General features: G+C 50.5%; 8 protein-coding genes across 8 annotated transcripts; 6 read left to right on the top strand and 2 right to left on the bottom strand.

Annotated features, from left to right (window-relative positions):
- Positions 1-1428: 1428 nt before the first annotated feature.
- N7508_001739 (armadillo repeat protein) lies at positions 1429-3929 on the top strand (the record flags this gene model as incomplete). Its single annotated transcript, XM_058459805.1, has 2 exons — positions 1429-2871; positions 2928-3929. 2 exons carry the CDS (start codon positions 1429-1431, stop codon positions 3927-3929), a joined length of 2445 nt encoding a protein of 814 aa, XP_058323337.1.
- A 296-nt stretch (positions 3930-4225) lies between these two features.
- On the top strand, positions 4226-5176 carry N7508_001738 (putative fructosamine-3-kinase; the record flags this gene model as incomplete). Its single annotated transcript, XM_058459804.1, has 1 exon — positions 4226-5176. One exon carries the CDS (start codon positions 4226-4228, stop codon positions 5174-5176), a length of 951 nt encoding a protein of 316 aa, XP_058323336.1.
- Positions 5177-5766: 590 nt separating this feature from the next.
- On the top strand, positions 5767-7164 carry N7508_001737 (putative cyclin; the record flags this gene model as incomplete). The annotated part of the gene is made up of 5 exons (XM_058459803.1): positions 5767-5996; positions 6067-6148; positions 6199-6327; positions 6383-6710; positions 6782-7164. The coding sequence occupies 5 exons, from the start codon at positions 5767-5769 to the stop codon at positions 7162-7164; spliced, it is 1152 nt and encodes a 383-aa protein (XP_058323335.1).
- A 962-nt stretch (positions 7165-8126) lies between these two features.
- cds1 (phosphatidate cytidylyltransferase) lies at positions 8127-9627 on the bottom strand (the record flags this gene model as incomplete). Its single annotated transcript, XM_058459802.1, has 4 exons — positions 8127-8165; positions 8217-9007; positions 9058-9421; positions 9481-9627. 4 exons carry the CDS (start codon positions 9625-9627, stop codon positions 8127-8129), a joined length of 1341 nt encoding a protein of 446 aa, XP_058323334.1.
- Positions 9628-9954: 327 nt separating this feature from the next.
- On the top strand, positions 9955-12214 carry N7508_001735 (uncharacterized protein; the record flags this gene model as incomplete). Its single annotated transcript, XM_058459801.1, has 2 exons — positions 9955-10374; positions 10430-12214. 2 exons carry the CDS (start codon positions 9955-9957, stop codon positions 12212-12214), a joined length of 2205 nt encoding a protein of 734 aa, XP_058323333.1.
- Positions 12215-13200: 986 nt separating this feature from the next.
- N7508_001734 (mitochondrial 37S ribosomal protein uS4m) lies at positions 13201-14640 on the top strand (the record flags this gene model as incomplete). Its single annotated transcript, XM_058459800.1, has 3 exons — positions 13201-13236; positions 13296-13727; positions 13792-14640. The coding sequence occupies 3 exons, from the start codon at positions 13201-13203 to the stop codon at positions 14638-14640; spliced, it is 1317 nt and encodes a 438-aa protein (XP_058323332.1).
- A 759-nt stretch (positions 14641-15399) lies between these two features.
- Positions 15400-16872, top strand: N7508_001733 (uncharacterized protein; the record flags this gene model as incomplete). Its single annotated transcript, XM_058459799.1, has 1 exon — positions 15400-16872. One exon carries the CDS (start codon positions 15400-15402, stop codon positions 16870-16872), a length of 1473 nt encoding a protein of 490 aa, XP_058323331.1.
- A 429-nt stretch (positions 16873-17301) lies between these two features.
- On the bottom strand, positions 17302-18773 carry N7508_001732 (pyruvate dehydrogenase (acetyl-transferring) subunit E1 alpha; the record flags this gene model as incomplete). Its single annotated transcript, XM_058459798.1, has 4 exons — positions 18629-18773; positions 18409-18542; positions 17887-18341; positions 17302-17807 (listed from the first exon to the last, which is right to left on the bottom strand). Exons 1-4 carry the CDS (start codon positions 18749-18751, stop codon positions 17302-17304), a joined length of 1218 nt encoding a protein of 405 aa, XP_058323330.1. The 5' UTR covers positions 18752-18773.
- Between the last annotated feature and the right edge of the window lie 46 nt (positions 18774-18819).

The raw sequence follows: 18819 nt of genomic DNA, 5'->3' as shown, positions 1-18819 counted from the left end.
GCATTCACAGTGCAAGGTCGGACCACGTGGGTGCACAGTCGGGGCGCTGACGCTTGTTTAGGTGCACGGCCGGCCTCATTCTAGGCTCAAAGGATGAAAAGCAAGCAAGGGCTGTGTAAAGGAGAGAAGAAGAAGGAGGGGAACAATAATCCGGGGGATGACTCTTTAGAAGAGTGAAAATCTTGATTTCCTTTATCGTGAGGTAATTACATTCAGCCCGTCACTGGTCAGAGGGGTCCCCATGACTGTATTATTACGGTATATTGTATTTTATCTTGGCAAGTTGGATTACTTGCAGTGTGAGTGGCTATATCGTTGCATAGTCGCATTGGCAGTAGAGATCTGAGCATACTAGAATGGTCTAGAGTGTTGGGGTACAGAGGCCTGTCCATTGGGGGGTTCTTATAGGCCTCTAGGCTTAGTCTGCATGTTAGTAGAGACTATTAGTGTACAAACCAGCAATAGGAGATGGGCGACCTCTTCAGGTACCTGAGTGTACTCCAGCTACCCAGGAATATAGTCCCTTCTGCAACTCAAAGCCCGAAATCAACATTATACCCTCCATGCCCTATGTGTAGTTCTGTATACTTCGTGCCGCTATCCGGTATCGGGTGGTACCCGCATCTGGTGGCGGTGGCGCCTGGCAGAACAAAGTGCGGAGTACTGAGCTTCGGTTGCGGGCTCTCATCTCCGGCCTGACTATTCCGGCCATCAAATTGCTTCGATATTTTTCGCGGTTTTGTTGCATTTATCACACAATATCTCCAGGGATACCCTCAACCTGTCTATTCAAAGTTCCATTGGAAACCTCCCACCGGGAGGGGTGGTCGCCGGATGATGACGCGAGCTGCTGCACCGCCGATTCTGGAGCAACTCCAAAGCGCGGAATCGGCCTCTGCTCAGATTACAGCTCTGCGAGCTCTTAAACATGAACTTATCGGTCATGATCAACGCAAGGAGGCCCTCATCGCCGAGGGTATCATACCCGCCCTCTCACATGTGCTGACGTCGAGATGGCCGACAACGAATCAGAATGGATCCGCATTAGCCCAAGACCGATCAACTCCTAAAAGCCTAGAAGTCTACGAGGCCTGTCTTCAAGCAACTCTAGTAGTGGGAAGCTTGGCACAAGGTATGTGTAGATCGGAGCTTAAGCTCTATTTTCACATCAAGTGTGCTAACTGGTTGCTACTATGAACAGGTGGACCAACCTTTCTTACTCCTATATTTGCCAGCAACATACTACCGAATGTCCTTTCAATACTTGCCTCAGAAGATTGCCCAGAATTTTTCTGTCTTCCCATTCTACGGCTTCTGAACACAATTGCAGACCGACTTCCGTTGCAAAGTCAAGAACATTGGCCTCGAGACACCCAACTGGCTGATCTGATATTTTCGGCCTCGAATGTATACTCTCTCAAACGAATCATGCAACGGGATTACACAAATCTGCGTGATCAGGCCGCCATTGAGTTATCTGCGGCCCTGATTGGAAAATTATGCACCGAGGAAACTCATAAAACAGCTATTGCTCTATCTGGGACTCTGGATGCTCTGGCACTCAAGATTGCGTCATTCGTTGTGGCTCAAGGATTCGTTCTGCCTGGTGCAGAGGGTGATTTACCACTTCCGGCCCCAGAATCCGCCCGCCTAGCCCCAATTTTGCGGGCAGTCAGTGTTACTATTGAGGGCTCTAAATGGAGGGCTGAACACTTTTTGTCCTCGCCAGGTATTACTGTGGTATTTCCCAAGCAAGTTCCAGACTTTGCGCCGGCAGACATCAAAAAAGCTCCCTGGGGCCATACTTATCTGTCTGGCTCTGCAGTGCCACGTCACCCCGGAGCAAACCCCATAGATCAGCTTCTGCCCTCAGTCCCCCAATTACACGCCAAGTCATCATCAAACTCTACTAATTTCCCACCTCTTGGCTACGGGGGCTCACAGCGCCGACCCAGCCATTCCTTCCCAACAGCATTTTCACTCCCCGAAACACCTGTCCCGGAAGACGATGAGAACTCTATTGTGCCATGGCTCATCTACATTATCCGCTTAGAAAGTGGCATGGTGCGATTGATGTCTGCCCGTCTCGTCACTGCGCTCTATCGATTAGGGCTCACCAAGAAGCACAGAGTTTCGACCTTCGGTTATCTGTTGATCCCTGCTTTGGTTGAGATGCTCAATAAGGAATTCCGCATATCAGAAGAGGATGGCACTAACTACGATGGACTGCTCCCGCCGATCCAACGCCTCAAAGAAGAGGCACCGGCAGTGCTAGCCAACTTGGTTATTGACGACCAGGAGCTGCAGAGACATGCAGTGGAAGGTAATGCGTTAAAGAGACTATCACAACTTCTCAAGGAAACCTACAATCCTGTCCCAGATAGCAACCGGCCGATGTGGAGTGCAGAGGATTCACCGGCCCGAGATCTTGAATCACTCCCGTTGGAGTGTCGGCTCGGGCCTTCGGGCTACTCTCCGGCTCTATGTCATGTCATGCGTTACCGGGAGAATATTCTCAAGGCTTTGGCAGCGCTCGTTCCATTCAAGGATGAATACCGCAAGGCGATATGTGAGCAAGGTGTGGTACCTTATATTATTGATGCACTCAAGCCACGGCCTAGTGATGCACCAGCCGATGCCTCCATGCCTAAAAACACTGCAGAGGATGGCAATCCAATCCCTACAATTCTAGCTGCTTGTGGCACAGCCCGGATGCTGACAAGATCAGTAAGTGTGTTGAGGACAAGCCTCATTGATGCTGGTGTGGCTGAGCCACTGTTTGCCCTCATCCGACACTCCGATGTCGAAGTACAAATCGCAGCTACCGCCACAATCTCCAACTTGGCATTGGACTTTAGCCCCATGAGAGAGGTTGGTTGAAGTCTGGTCATTCAGAACATCGAGCTTATTCCTAACACTTATCTCAGTCTATCGTTTCTGCCAACATTATTCCGATTCTCTGCGAACACGCTCATTCGCCCAACATCAAACTACAGATCGAATCATTATGGGCAATTAAACATCTCGTCTATGACACCACAATCGACATCAGAATGAAGATTGTCGAGAATCTTACACCCGAATGGATCATGCAGGTCCTCTCTCGTGATCCAGTTCGTATAGTGTCTAGACAGAGTGTGGAAGAAGAGGTAGATCAGAACGCTGGGATTGCGATGGGCCGATCTAATTCGGCAGGGGAACAGGTTGACATCTTGAACCCAATGGCCGTGTCCGCTCAATGGGACGAAGATTTCAAGATGACGGATAACATGCCTTCCTCGAAGATGAGCCTGGAAATGTTTGTGCAAGATGCAAGCCGTCGACGCAAACTTGTTCTGAACGGATCCCTGGCGCAAACGACCCAATCTCGCCACGACGACATTGCCGTCCAGGAGCAAACATTCGACCTGCTACGCAACCTTACATGCGGCGACCATGCAACCGAGATGATTGACTACCTCTTCAGAGAGATGGGTCAGAATGAGCTTCTGGATGTAATCGCTGAAGCTCTCCGACCACGAACCATCCAGCTTCCTCACCGCCGAGAAACGGGCAGCCAAACCAACCAAAACTTACGCATTCCCAAGGAAATCATTATCGCAGTCTCTGCGCTCCTGATTCATCTGGCAGCTGGACACCCACGCCACCGCCGTGCTGTTACATTCCACCGCAGCATATTGCCCCATTTGGCGAACTACCTCAATCATCCCAACATAGATGTGCGACGAACGTGTGTCTGGGTGACTATCAACCTCGCTTTCGAGGAAGATCAGAATGACTTTGAAGGCTGTCGGGAGCGCGCGATCCGGCTTCGCTCGCTAGGCTTTGGGGAACGGTTGACTGCTCTTCAGGATGATGTAGATCTGGACATAAGGGAGCGCATCAAGGTTGTGTTGCATTTCTTGAGCAGATTGGCCCCTACCTCGTAATTTTTGTATTCAAATCATCGAGGAATGCTTTACGAGTTGATTTTAGGTAGCGAAATTTGTACATTTCCATTTTGGCTCTTGGCTTGTACAACTCCTAAGTTTTGCGTGATCCAGCTCAACAATGTAGTCCTGAGAGGACATGTACACATCTTATCGATAAGAGTTCATGCGGAGAAAATACGTCATAGCCTTCATCCTGTTCACATCACTCTATGAGGTATCTTTTCTAACATTCTGATATCTCACTTACAACACATTTTCATAACCAAATTAGACACCCCAAAGAGACACGAGAAATGACTCCAGTGCCTCAACCTATTCTCCAAGCCCTCTCACTCCCCGATCCATCAAAGGTCCACCTCTCCGGCCTTGGTTCAGGCTTCACAAGCACAGGCGCAATCCGCGCCCAAGTCCCAGGAAAAGATGGACAAGAAGAAGAGCGCCAGTATTTTGTGAAAACATCAACGAACGGCAAAGCCGCTGAAGAAATGTTCCAAGGGGAATCCGAGTCTCTCAACGCAATCGCAGGCTCAGTACCAGGATTCTGTCCACGAGCCCTCGCCTGCGGACCATTAGACAAAGACGGTGCGAAATCAAAAGGCTACTTCCTTGTAACGGAGTTCCTTGATCTCGGGGGCTCCATGGGTCGCAGCAAAGGCGACGAAAGTACACCCACTACACTCGCCCACAGATTAGGCAAGCTACATACCACTCCCGCACCTGCAGACCCACAAACCGGCCGGCGCAGATTTGGATTCCCCGTGCCAACTTTCTGTGGTGATACCAAGCAGCCGAACCGGTTCCATGACAGCTGGGCCGACTTCTATGCGAATGAACGGCTTCTTACCATCCTGGCTACGTCTGAAGAACGTAACGGGAAGGATGAGAGTCTCCGCAACGCTGTTGAGAAAATAGCTTATGAAGTTGTTCCCCGACTTCTAGGAGATGATAATCTGGGGTATAATTCCAATGGTGAAGGAGAAGGTATTGTGCCCGTTGTTATTCATGGGGATTTGTGGAGTGGGAATGCGGATCGAGGTCGGATTGTTGGCACTGGCCGGGATGAGACGCTTGGTGATGTTGTTTACGATTCCTCGGCTTGCTATGGACATAGTGAGTTTGAACTTGGGATTATGCATATGTTTGGTGGGTTTGGGTCGCGGTTCTTCGAGCAGTATCATCGTATTGTGCCGAAGACTGAGCCTGTTGCCGAGTATGGGGATCGGGTTGATTTGTATGAACTGTAAGTTTCTCTGATCTCTGAGTCTTTTTGCTCCTACTGATGCTTTCTGACTAGCTATCACCATCTGAACCATCATGCTATCTTTGGTGGAGGATATCGCTCTGGTGCCATGTCGATCATGCAGAAATTGATCAAAAAGTATGGGAAGGATTGAACTGACCCCGTGGTATTTTCAATCTAGCAATGTTAAGTAAAGAACCACACATTCGTTGGGGAATTCATATCCCCGAAAATGAATATTGCTTAATTCCACTTCTGTCCTCGTCCAATAGAGCAACCAGTCCCTACGTAGTTAGAACATTCATTTAAAAAGAGGTGTGATTTGAAGCTTTCCCTCAATTTTGGGAGGAAAGCGCCAACAACACTATACCAATTTCACCAGGGAAAAGTAAGATCTAATTGGGGTTGGTTTCATTTGTTGAGATTCACGACGCATGTCTACACTCGCAGAAGTGTATGTCGGGCGGTGTAACCCACCTCTAACACGTGACCGTGGATATCAATTCACCGATTGCTCGTCTTCGCCTTGCATCATCCGGGGTCATTGCTCGAAACTCTCGTACATCTAGGAGCATTGCGTCTCCCGAATCCACCATGGAGCATGATATGAGGGACATGTCTCCCCGCGGGGGCCCGATGATGAACCCCATCATGCCAACACCCCCAGCCATCCACCCGTCTTTTATACAGGTGGCCAACCCATATATCTTCGAGCAAACAGTCCAGAGCTGCATCGAGTCGATGGGAGTTAGCCCCACTCGTGAAAATTCCTTGCGTCTCCAGGGTGTAGCATGGATTGACAATGTGCGGAAAGCACTCAACCTGTAAGCTGATCCTGAGCCAGATTTACAGAGCAACATGAGATTTGTATCAAGATACTGACCGATGTCGCAGGCCTATCCGGACTTTCAACACGGCTGTGGGGTACTACCACCGATTCCGGTTGATGCATCCAGACAATGAGTACATCTTCGCGGTAAGCTCTCTCAGTTGTTGATGAACGAAATCAGCCTGACCAATACACAGGATGCGGCAGCAGCAGCCTTGTTTACAGCGTGCAAGATTGAAGACACGCTCAAAAAGTCCCGAGATATCGTCTGCGCGGCGTACAATCTTAAGCTATCACCCTCAGAGCACCTGGCAGCAGATGACCCTGTAAGCTGTGATGCCAAAGTCATGGAGTACGACAGAGTGCTAACAAGTTTTTCAGACGTTTGAACAGAGTGCGCGTGGAGTCATTGGTCTCGAGCGTCTAATGTTAGAAGCCTCTGGCTTTGATTTCCGAACTCGCCATCCACAGAAGACTCTGATGAAGCTGGGGCGGCATTATGGTGTCCCGCAAGGATCAGAGATTTCCAATCTTGCCTACCGTATCTCAATCGATCTTTACCGCACATTTTCACCCATCAAGCAGAGCTCATCGACGATGGCTTACAGCTGCCTCGAGCTTGCGGGACGACTCTTGGATCAGCGCATTGAGCCGGTCGAGGTTGGGATCGACTATGCGCATTGGAAAACCAACCGCACGGATGTCATGGGTATGTTTCTTTGGCGATGTTCATCACCTTCCTTAGTCACCACAGAATCTCATGCTGACAATCAACCTCAGAAACCATCTTCGATCTCCTTGAGCTTTACACTCACTACCGCAGTCAAACAACCGTCGGACCAGAGTTCCCCGCAGACAGATTCTTGACTGTCCGCATCCCACTCAATCAAGAAGCAAGCACACAGCATATCCCACGACACGCTTCGTGGGTTGACCAACCACGCCAACCAACCAATGGCACCGCCAACCACGCAGATTATCCCACAAGGCCCGCTCATCCACTAACACCCGTTGCTGCGAATGGCGATCGCCAACGGACAGGCGAGCGAGGCCGGGACGCTGCTGTACGGTTCACGATTGATCCGATATGTGCGGATGATGAGGGGCGGCAGGTTGCAAGATACTTCAATGTTGAAATGGAGGAGTATGAGGTTGAGATTTAAAAGGGACAGGGTGATGCTGATACTCCTCTGTGTTCCATGACGAAGGCGACACAATCCACGATTTTCCGATACCCCAGACATCTATGGACAGCGCGTTGATAGAGATGCAAATGAACAAATCCATTATAATGACAAAACTGTTATATTTCGTAGGGATCAAAGTAATCTTGCAGCATGAGCTACAGGTGGATGGTAACACCACGTCAGGAATCAAGACGAAATATAAGAATACAAAAGACCAAGTTCAGCTTCAACATAGAATTGAAAGCTATGTACAATCAACAGTTCATCCCAATCCCCACGCGTCATAAACAGCCGCGAAATTAAAAGGGCACCAGACTGTGAGGTCAAAAAAAAGAAGCATGGACATATCCTCACCATCCTCCCTCCTCTACCTGATCTGTAGGATGTGCCCATCCCACACGTTGAAAATATAGCAATGCTCCAGGTCGGTATCCCCCAACCGAGAAAACGAGTCATCAATTTGGGTTCAGTCCAGAGCCCGACATCAGAAAAAAAAAAGAAACAAAGAAAAAATACTAAACAATTGTAAGGCAAAAAAGAAGAACAGCCATGAAGTGAAGAGGGATCAGCCCCGTGCCTCGGTGTGCAAGATTGGTCGTCTTGATACCGGTTCATTATGGTCCTTGCCAGTGGTAATTTTTGTCGGATGTGGATGTCATGTTGAAAGACGGGTAAGGAAAGACGGGTGGTGGGGTGCATATACATTTCATGCATGCACATTTTGAGGCTTGCATGCATATTTGGAGAAACCCAAGCTGGCCCCGAATGAAGCACAAGGGAAGGCGGATGGGGAGATTGACACAGCATACGCAATCGGGTGAGAGTCGCAAGGTTGAAAGCACGAGATCAAGTGATCTGCCTCGGTATGGATGAAAGCAGAGAAAGAAGAATGTCATAAAAGTTAGATTTTTCCTGGGTGAGGCCGGGCGTGTTCAGATTCATCGGCGCTTGAGCTCGGTGACGAGACACTCAAGAATCTAGGAGAAGTTAGTGGCTCGATCGTTGGAACGAGTAACAAAGAAACATACCGATTCTGAAACGGCGCCCTGGTTATACAGGTATTTGCCCAGACCGCGGACGACCTCGAGCTGCTCGTCAACTGTAAGGCCGTTGATGGCAGTCTCGATGATATCACCCACGCTGGCCTTGTAGACAGCGATGAAGCTGTGGTAGTACATGAAAGCAAAGAATCCCATAATGAACTGGCAGTCCATGCGGTCAGTAATGCCACCGTGGCCGGGAATGGACTCGCCGAAGTCCTTGATCTTGAAAGTACGCTTCAGACCGGATGCAAAGAATCCACCGAAAGGAGCGATCAGAGAAGCGAAAGTGGCGAAAGCCAGAATGTGGAACTGGATGGGCTCCATGTTGAAGCTGTAGTCCAAACCAAAGAACTCAAGGGAGTAGGGTTGAGTCGTGAAGACTTGGTTGGGCACACATTCCAAACCGGTCAAGACATTGGATCCCAGGTCGTTGACAGGACAAATGAAGTACTTGTAGCGCATCAGCAAGTTGGTCATAAAATAACCGAATCCAATGGTGCAAATCCAGGCACCGAGGAAACCCTCAACAGTCTTCTTCGGGGAAAGCTGAATGAGTTGGGTGCGTCCAAAAGTGATACCACAGACGTAAGCAAAAATATCGTTGGTGATCACCAGTGACGCAGGGAGGAAGAACCAGATCATGCCCTCGAAAATGTTGTTCATGACAAAGTGAGCCTGAACAACAATCAGGTACAGAGCCATATGAGTCCAAGCAAACTGAGTGAACTGGAATCGGTAGTGGCCCTTCTGCAATGATCCGACGAAGAACACGAATCCTAATGGAGCATATTAGCTTAGACCAAAGGAACGAAGCCGAGGTACTTACCCATTACGTAGAGCGTGAAACTGATGAAACGGTGGTGGGTCGCGAGCGGGAGAAGCACCTTGTCAACCAGCAGGATATGCTTGAAGTAGTAGATGACGCTCTCTCCGTACAGGAAATACATAGTGGTGGCCAAGAAGTACCAATTCAGACTTTTGGTGAAGCGCAGGTTCTTCTCCTTATTGGGCACATTGGCGATAGCGATGACCTCCTTGAACGAAACAATTTGAATGGCAGTGACCAGGGCGATGATATAGATATGACCGGAGAACATGGCGATGAAGAAACCAGCAATCATCACGAAGGTCCATATCGTGCGGGTGATGAAGGTCTGCTTCTTCTTCTCATATTCAGACTGGACGGGCTTCTAAATAGGATAAGTGTGTCAGAATGTAGCTCCCCCATCGATATAGAGCTGAAGCTGACCTCTTCCTGTATCGTGGATGGCTGAGAAACATTTCCATTTTTGTTGAGGCTAGGCTCTGAAGGTGCGTCGCTGACGTCGGAGGACACGCTTAGCCGCCGTTCGCCGTTGCGGTGTTGGAACCTGACATTGCGGCGAGATTTTGACATGATGAGGGGGTGGGAAAGGGGGATGGGCCAGAAACAGATTCTAGGAAAGGGAGTGGAGAGTGCAGAGTGAGGATCGTCGGATTAGAAGTTGATGAGCTCATGTGAATTGCGCCGAAAGCGGTCAGCTCCGTGTTTATGTTTTTTTTATGCTATTGAATAATGAGTTATGCGAGTAATTTAGTATTATTTGGATTTGTATCTCCACATCTACAGATCTCTAGGGTTCGTTGTTTCTCGAAAGGGGAGTTGCAGGTTGCAGGGTTAAGGGTGAGACTGCCGCTCTGCAACTGAACACTTCTTCCCGCATACTCCATTCATGGCGGGGGCATGGACGACGACGACGACTACGGCTCCGACGAGTTCGACTCTCTGCCACCGGGTACCTTGTACGAGTTAGAACAGAATGCTTTCCAGGCAACCCAGGCTACGGCCTCACAGCACTTCAGTGTCCCGATAGACAGCAATTCCGGTTTGCGCGCCCGCGCACCCTCGAATCACACTGGTTCTCTACGACCACCGCTTCGCTTACATACTGGCTTGACCAATGATTACAATACACTGGAGGTGGGGGAGCTGGAGGCCGAGGTATACGACAATGTGGATGGGCAACATGCTGTTCCATATGGCCACCATGCACCCGCTCAGGACGTCGAGTGGATTATCAATAGCGAGATGGGCGATGCAATGGAGGTGGACGAAGGCTATGGACAGGTGAATATGGCCGAGATAAATGCACGCCTAGCTCAGGTTAGTCTATCGAACGAGAGCTTGCATTTTGAACGGTATCTAACACCATATACAGATGGAACAAGAACGAGAACAGATGATACGGGAGCTAGCCGAGGCCAGAGATCAAGTCGCCATGAAAAATGGAGAGATCAGCATTATTCGATCAAAGCAAGCAAGGATGACCCAAGATTATGACCGACAACTTGCAGCTCTACGGACATCAATGGCTGATGCGACGGCCTCACACAAGCTTGAGGTAGAGGCCGCGATGTCCGAGGGCAAAGTTCTGGCAACGGAGAACGTTTTTCTTCACCAGGAACTTGTGGAGGAGGCTTTCCAGGCTCGGAACTACAAAGCACGACATCGAAACGAGGACAAGGCGGCCCCGGTCACTCCCAGAAAGTCCAGGATATTACCCTTCCGTGATGGATTTGATGATGATGAGATCGCCATGGTGTCGCCTAGCAAATCTGCAGCACGTTCGAAGCGAGCCACGCCAACAGTACCGGGGAAACGGAAACGACAAGCTAGTCAGGATAGCCCAGCACCACTAGAGCTCAATCCTGCAGGTGCGGAGCTCATCATGGCTGATGCCTCGGTTGATGTGGCAGAAGTCGCTCAGGCGAAACGCAAGTCTGCGCAATCAGGTCGCAACCAGCGGTTCATGATGCGGCTTCTGAGTCACAAAATGCACCCCAGTGAGGAAACAGATCTTGAAGCAATGACTAAGTTGGCCTTTCCCTCTGGGCCAGATCGCTCCATGTCCAGAATTGTCATGGATAGTATGGCCCATGTCGATATGGACAGCTACATAGTAGAATATACGCAAGCGATTGCCTCGCTATGGCAGCGTGCAATCAACGAGAAGTTCTACGAACCGATTCCTCGGTTTGCCTCTATCGTCCGATTCATTCTCATGTCGGATGATACACCACTTCCTGAAATTATCATACCTCTAGTCGGAGTTCTACAGGATTCTGTGGAAGTGAATGCAGTGCCTCGGTTCAAGTATGCTCCAGCATCAAGGGACAAACGAGTGGCCGGACAGACGCCGCAATCAGATCTCCAGCCTCTAGTTGATTCAACTGAAGCCTTGCGGCTGCTCTATCGAATCGCTTGCGGGGTGCTGCACAATAGAAATGCTCTCCAAACTTTCTGGGAGAACATCCGGATATCCTTCATTCTTGTGATGCTGCACCCGTCACATCCACTCGGGGACATTGTGCTACTAATGAACCTCCTGTCAACAAGCATTCGTCCAACTTCGTTCGGCTCGATCAGATCATCAGATCAGGACCAGTTGGATGTGCAGAAATGGATCGTGGACCGTCTAACACACATGCTCAGCGAGCCAGCAATACCAGACGAAGGTGTTGAGCCATACACTCCATATGACATATGTGCCATGCGACTCGAGGTGCTCCTTCTGCTGGAATCACTAGCATTCAGTCCAGCAACTGTATCCCAAGGTCACGCAAGTGCCATCCTAGCACTACACCCAAATGCCCTGGCACGCTTATTTCGATCGATGCACGACGAGCTGGATGCACTGTATTCCTCACCGCCCGAGCAGGACCTGCGCGTTTCTCTGGTCAACGGACTGATGCGGTTGATTTTCGGAGTCATGCGTCAGCATGGACCCTCGATCAACATGCAAGAGAAGCTGGCGTGTGTACCCGGCAGCAAACAGAAACATCTCGTTGTGTTGACTCGTTTGGCATTCTGTGATGGTACTATTCTAGAGGCGGGCATCGACGATGATACTGTTGATATGGCTCACGAGCTGCTTGAGGAGTGGACTAATCCTCAAGAAGCGGAGTCATTGGCGGAGGCATTTCCGAGCTCTAGGAGGGATTGATAATGTTGAGAAGATGTTCAAATAATGTATGATTGGATTGGATTGGGGTTTGAATTTTATTGGGGCGCTGTGGTCTCTGGAGTTTCTCGCATCATTTTAACAAGTCCCAAAATTTCTTTCATTTTAAATAACAAGTGGATCAAGATCTAAAAGCTATTTATTTCACTTTGGTGCGCCAGTATGAGATGTGGTAGAGCGTTATGCAGTCAATTGGCCAGTGTTGCCTCAACATCTGATCGCAATTTGGAAGCGACGCGTCTGGCAGTTTCAGCTGGTAGAGCAGGGTCTGGCGCCAGGCCGCAGTAGAGATGTCAAGGATGATGTGACAACTAGACAGGGATACAGCATCAGCGGCAACGATATGATACAGCGACTCAGCACGTAAGCCGGGGCAGACCGAAGGGCGACAGGATGCCACCGGAGAATGAGAACATCAAGCTCTTCATACAACAAACATGACACGACTATCTTACCATAATTTGTGCTAAGAGTATTTAGCTCCTCTTCTCCAAGCTCGAGCCACTGGCCCGAAGGTTGATGAAAAGAAAGAATTCCACGAGTGGAGAGTGCCAAAGAATACGCCTGTCAATGACCCGAAAGCCATTGAACAGACTGTTCCGCCGCGCTGTGCAATGCAGGGACCAGACTGTGGTGAGCCGCCTTGATGATCGCAGCCACCCAAACAAGGTAAGTATGAAGAAGAAAGAAAAAAAGAAGAAGACCGCGGGGAGGACGTGGTATTTATAGCTTTCCAGCTGGTCGAAACCACGTGATATATTACCACATCGCCACTAAGCGAGGTTAAGAAGCCAATCACCGCTCTATAGTATCAGACCAATCAGCGACTAATGTAAGATGAGTAACTGTAAGCCTTGTCACTCAGGTGTCAATGTTGATCAGTCACGTGGGAGAAGTTTTGAGACTCCGGGAACTCGGCCAGGACAAGCCAGACCATCTAGCACCAGTATTGTCATTACACACCCACCATGAGGAACAGGGCTAGCAACACTTTGTCGAAAGGCGTATGTGTCAATTCCTTGCCTCGTTTCATGCAATTCGAGAAACTAAATCAACTGTCTAGAAAATCCGTCAATCATGGAGCAAATACAACCTCTATAACATGTCGCGGTTCCGCAGCCCTGCCACCATGAACCGAACATTCTTCCAGCAGAAGTGGTCTGCCAAGGCTGTGTCTCGTGCCTATCACGGAGAGCAAGTCCGCGAGGGTCAATGGAAGCGCATGTTCTCCCGCCGCATCAAGAGCGTCATACCCATGAACACCGTCGATTTGGCCGCCGACGATGGATCTCTGGTCTCTGCTGGTCGTGGCTCTGGTCTGACCAAGGAGGAAAAGTCGAGATATCCTACCCGCCAAACACCTTACACCAATATGACCTTTGCACCCCTGGAGCGTCGGTTGGATGTTGCTATCTTCCGAGCTATGTTCGCCAGCAGTGCCAGACAGGCACGACAATTTGTCATTCACGGAGCCGTCACTGTCAATGGACAGAAGGTATGATTAGGCCTACACCATGACCAATTAAAGGATCCCACCCTGACTGATCTCGTATGATTAGATGAGACACCCCAGCTACCTCCTCAACCCCGGTGACCTGTTCCAGGTCGAGCCAGACCGTGTCATGTTCGCTACTGGTACCCCCAAAAATAAGTTCGAGCGCCGTGAGAGCCGATTGGCCCAAAAGCCAGCAGAGGAGGCGGAGGCGGAGACAGAAAAGGCTGAGGCCGAAGAGCCAGAAGAATTGAAGAGCCCCAAGGAAACTCTCAAGGCACTGATGGCCCGGGCCAAGTCGGTTATGTCGAACGATAAGGATACTCTCCCGGCCAAGCGCAAGCAGGAGCTCCGCGGTTTCCAAAAGGCGGTCCGCCGTGTGCTGTCCCGCTCAGGCTCCGAATCCAGCAACATCCTCACACAAAGCCTGGAGGTGCAATTCTCCCACCTGACCGAGCTTCTCAAGGCCAAGCGTGAGACAAAGAGTCCAAAGCAAGACAAGAAGCAAGACAACAAGGCTGCCAAGCCCGAAACAGATGATTCTCTCGCCTTCGAGGCCGATGAGCCTGCTGCCAGTGACAAGCTCTCGGCCGCTTTCGAGCAGGTAACCCTCGGTAAAGACGTCGATGTCTCTGAGCTGTCAAACGAGGAATTTGACACCCTTAAGCGCGCTCTCACCCAGATGCGCGACAACCCCATCGACAACACTAAGCCATATGCCACCCCCTGGCAACCGCGTGACTACATGTCCGCTTTCGCCTTCATCCCCCGCTACCTCGAGGTCAACCAGAACATCTGTGCCGCCGTGTACCTGCGCCATCCCGTTGCCCGCCCCGGCTCCGCTGAGGTTCCCACACCCTTCGGCGAGTCCATCGCTACTCCGGCTTACGGTTGGTACCTGAGAAGACGTTGGTAGAGAGCGAGCTGGCTTATAGCCATCACTCTGTCTGGTCTTCTTTATTGTCTCTACTAAACTACTATTTACTCCCTACTTCCCATCTGTGTATTAGTGGGCTACTCTTTGTTTCCCCTCCCTTTCTGCATATTTCTGGATCATGTTGACCATGGTGTTGGTTCTTGTTTTGCTTGTCTTTGGAGCTTTGTGTCCGCTCCACCCCTGTACCACCATAGCCATGATGGATTGTAAATGGATATCTTATTGATCGATGTCATTTTTGCGTAAACAGTTTAATGGCTTCCCCTGCTTGGTATCTGATTACAATCTATGGTTTACAAAGCAAAAGACTCGGCTGTATGGTTTTGTCTGAGTGTACTAAAGATTTGGGACCTAAAGCCTCATATCCTGTTACACAGATATATTATAAAACTTACAAAGTCCATGCTGTGAAAGACCTAAATGTAGATATAGAAATGTAGACTCCGTCTAAAAAACAAATAAAAACAACCAAACATTGATACAGTTTACTTTACGTGCGAGCACACAAACGCATTCAAGAAATCGAGCACAGCTATAGATGCCCGCGCACGGACCCCATGGAAAACCCTCTTGAAATCCAACTTAATCTTCTCCACCGATCGACACATCTCGAGGTGTCCTTTGGATACAGCAGCTCCATTCTGTAGCAACTTATATTCTGCTACTCTAGACTCCAGAGGCAAACACCGGCCTTGTCCCCTCCACCAGGGTGTGGCTCCTGCCAAGCAGCCATCCTCAATGCCGCGGGTTCAACCACACAAATACATCCATCCATCATATCGCCCATCTGCAAGCACATACACAGCACAAGACCTCCGCACAGGCTTCAGCCCGGCCTCGCAGTCCGTCTCAGTGGTGGCAAGAAACCCACCGGGGACCGATAACAACTCCGAGAGCAGCTGGGAGACACCCGAAGAAAGTTTAACCCCAGGCAATCCACAGGCAGCCGAGGGCATTATCACCGAGAGTGATATATACTATGCGCCAATGCCCGTGGCAAGTCAACTCAGTGAAGGTGATGACTCAGTTCTGATGTTGGGCTCCAACCCACGAGGGACGAAGCGGGTCCATAAGGCTGATGCTGATCTGGACGTCGACAATTCCCGACAACACCGCCGCCTAACGACCAAAGAGGAAGTGGCGCTTTTCGAAATCTGCAACCAGAATGCAGACACCTTTGGCAGCCGTAGCAACCTGTGCAAGTGGTGGATATCTGTCGCTGATGAGTTCAAGCGCACCCACGATGGCCGTTCATATTCCTGGCATTCAGTGCGCCGCAAGGTGGAAATGGTTACGAGACAGCGTATCAAAGCTCTTGAGGATCAGAGGCAGCGTGGCTCAACTGCTAGTGAGAATCTGATGAATCCGCAATGGCGTGCTGTTGTCGATGCTTGGGTTCCAACGTGGCAGCGGTGGGAGGATGCTGAGAACCATCGTATTGCGAAACGCGACGAAGTTCGGAAGCGGAAGCAGCCACCACCCAGACCACAAAGCCAGGATCAGAGTCAGAGTCAGAGTCAGAGCCAGGTTTTAAGGAGCGGAGAGCCATGGCGGGTTCAGCTTGGGTCTGCTACCAGTCCGGCTGATATTGGTCCTACAATGATGGGCCACTCTGCTGCAAGTCTTGGAGACCCCCTTCCAGCGGCGAGCCCGACACTCTGCACCTCGATCCCAACCACCTCACAACCTGGACCATTCTCCGAACAATCCCCCACACCACTACCAACGCCCTCTTCTCTCAGACTACCACCGGGCTTCGAGAACATGTTCTCAACCCCTACAATGCCTGCACCATCCGCACCTTACCGCCCTACCTCTACAACATCAAAAGCCCCAGATGCCGACGGCGGCGAGATATTCAACGCTGCTGTCCAGACCCTAAACAGATTACACAATCACTTCGACGAAAAAGATCTCGACGCACCGAGAATCTCACCCATTTTTCAGGCTGTAGCTAAAGCAACCTCTGAAAAAGCCAAAAGGAACCACTCTTCTCAGCCCCCATTACCACGGCAGTCACAGTCGCAGTCATCATCAACCAGTCCTACTCCGATTGATATCGAACAGATGAAAGAGGAGCTTCGACAAGAGATGAAGATTGAAATTCGCCGTGAACTAGAACGGGATCGAGCTGCTCTGGAAGAGAAGTTGGATTCTGTGCAGAGGACCCAAGAGATGATCCTTGAGATGTTGAGACAGGAACCTTCTTGAATAGCAGGTTACGCCTATCTCTTCTTTTGCTTTGCTTTAGCTTGGTCTGCTATGGCTACTTGCTCTTTTTCTCACTTTGATGTACTTATTTTACCCTCTTTGATATGATACCCCTACTCGACGGCGACGGCGTATTTGGCTTGGCTATGACTGTATGATAACACACATTAACATTGCGATGCTTTTCAATTTAAGAATAGAAAAAACTATTCGATGCATGGAACAGGACCCGGTATGGTAATTGCTCTCTACTCTAGAGCAGAAACCAAAGAAACAAACATAAGAGAAACTAGTCATCGGGCTAAATTACAGATAAATAGAGAGGAACAGGAGAAGGATTAGTTCATCCCGGCCCTCCACACAACAGATTAAACTCTCATCCAAGGAACACAACGTGGAATATGTACCCCGAAACGAAGCGATCTACATTTAGTAGTAGAAGGTCTCGTCGACGGTACGGCCACGCATCCACTTGGGCTCGGAGCCACGGACGTAGATGTCCTCGAAGAGAATGCGGGAGTTGTTGTCGGGAACGGCCATCTTTTCGGCCTCGGCGACCTCGGCGTCGACCTTGGCGCGGGCCTCCTTGTCGAGGGCCTTGAGGTCCTCTTCGGAGGTGACACCCCACTCGAGCATCTTCTTCTTGAGACCGGCGATGGGGTCGTTGGTGCTGCGCATACGCTGGATCTCCTCACGGCTACGGTAGGTGGTACCGGGGTCGGACATGGAGTGACCACCGTAACGGTAGGTGACGTACTCGAGGACGAGGGGACCGTTGCCGGTGATGGCGTAGTTCTTGCTGTACTGGACGGCGGCCTTGGTGGCGAGGACGTCCATGCCGTTGACCTTGAGACCGGGAATGTACTGGCCACGCTTGTAGTACTCGGTCAGGGCGGAGGAACGGGAAGCAGAAGTACCCATGCCGTACTTGTTGTCTGAACAGAGAAAAGGTTAGTAGTCTGGCTTAGAGATTCGTCGGAAAGACGAAAGACGAAATCAAGGGAGTTGACATACTCTCACAACCAAAGAGAACGGGGAGATTCCACAGCTTGGCCATGTTGAAAGCCTCGAAGACCTGACCCTGGTTGGAGGCACCGTCACCGTACAGGACGATGGAGGTGTTGGGCTGCTCGTTGTACTGCTGAGCAAAGGCGAGACCAGCACCGACGGGCACCTGGGCACCGACAATACCGTTACCACCGTAGAAGTTCTCGGCGAACATGTGCATGGAACCACCCTTGCCGTACGCGATACCCTCGCGACGACCGAGAAGCTCACCAATGATGGACTTGACGGTACCACCACGCATCAAAGCGAAACCGTGGCAACGGTAGGCAGTGATGACCTTGTCCATGCGGTTGATGGCGTGCTCAATACCGACAGCAACGGCTTCCTGACCGGTCGACAGATGGCAGAAACCCCGGATCTTCTTCTCCTTGTACAGACGGTCGGCGGCCATCTCCATGCGTCTATGAACCAAAGAAACTCGAATCAGCGCCGCTCAATCTTCCAACGCGTCATAAAAGGGATCTGTACCTCATCGAGACCATGTCGTAGTACATCTGCTTGAGCTCCTTCTTGGTGGTCTCCAGAGTGTATGGGGGAGGGTCGAGCTCGTAGGTCTCGAAGCTCTCGTCGGAGAGACGGACGGTGAACGGCTTGTCATCCTCCTATCGTAGCGCAAATAGCATCGTTAGCATTGAGTCCGGGGGCCTTCCGGCGATAGATTCCAGTTTTCCGGATAGGCTCAACAAACCTGCGGGACAGGGCTCTCGGTCTGCGCGGAGGCGGCGTCGGTGGTGACAGTGCGACGGGCGAGAGGAGCGAAAGCCTGACGCCTCAAGGGCGCAGCCTGGCGGGCCGCAGTACGGAAGAGCATGATGGGAGGAATTGGAGGTGGTATTGGGTTGGAAGATAGCACTTTCGCAAAGTGTTGGGATACACCTA

Source organism: Penicillium antarcticum (genome assembly GCF_028974205.1).
Source record: "Penicillium antarcticum strain IBT 31339 chromosome Unknown utg000002l_segment0_segment0, whole genome shotgun sequence".
NCBI lineage: Eukaryota > Fungi > Ascomycota > Eurotiomycetes > Eurotiales > Aspergillaceae > Penicillium > Penicillium antarcticum.
This window is presented reverse-complemented; position numbering and strand designations above follow the sequence as displayed.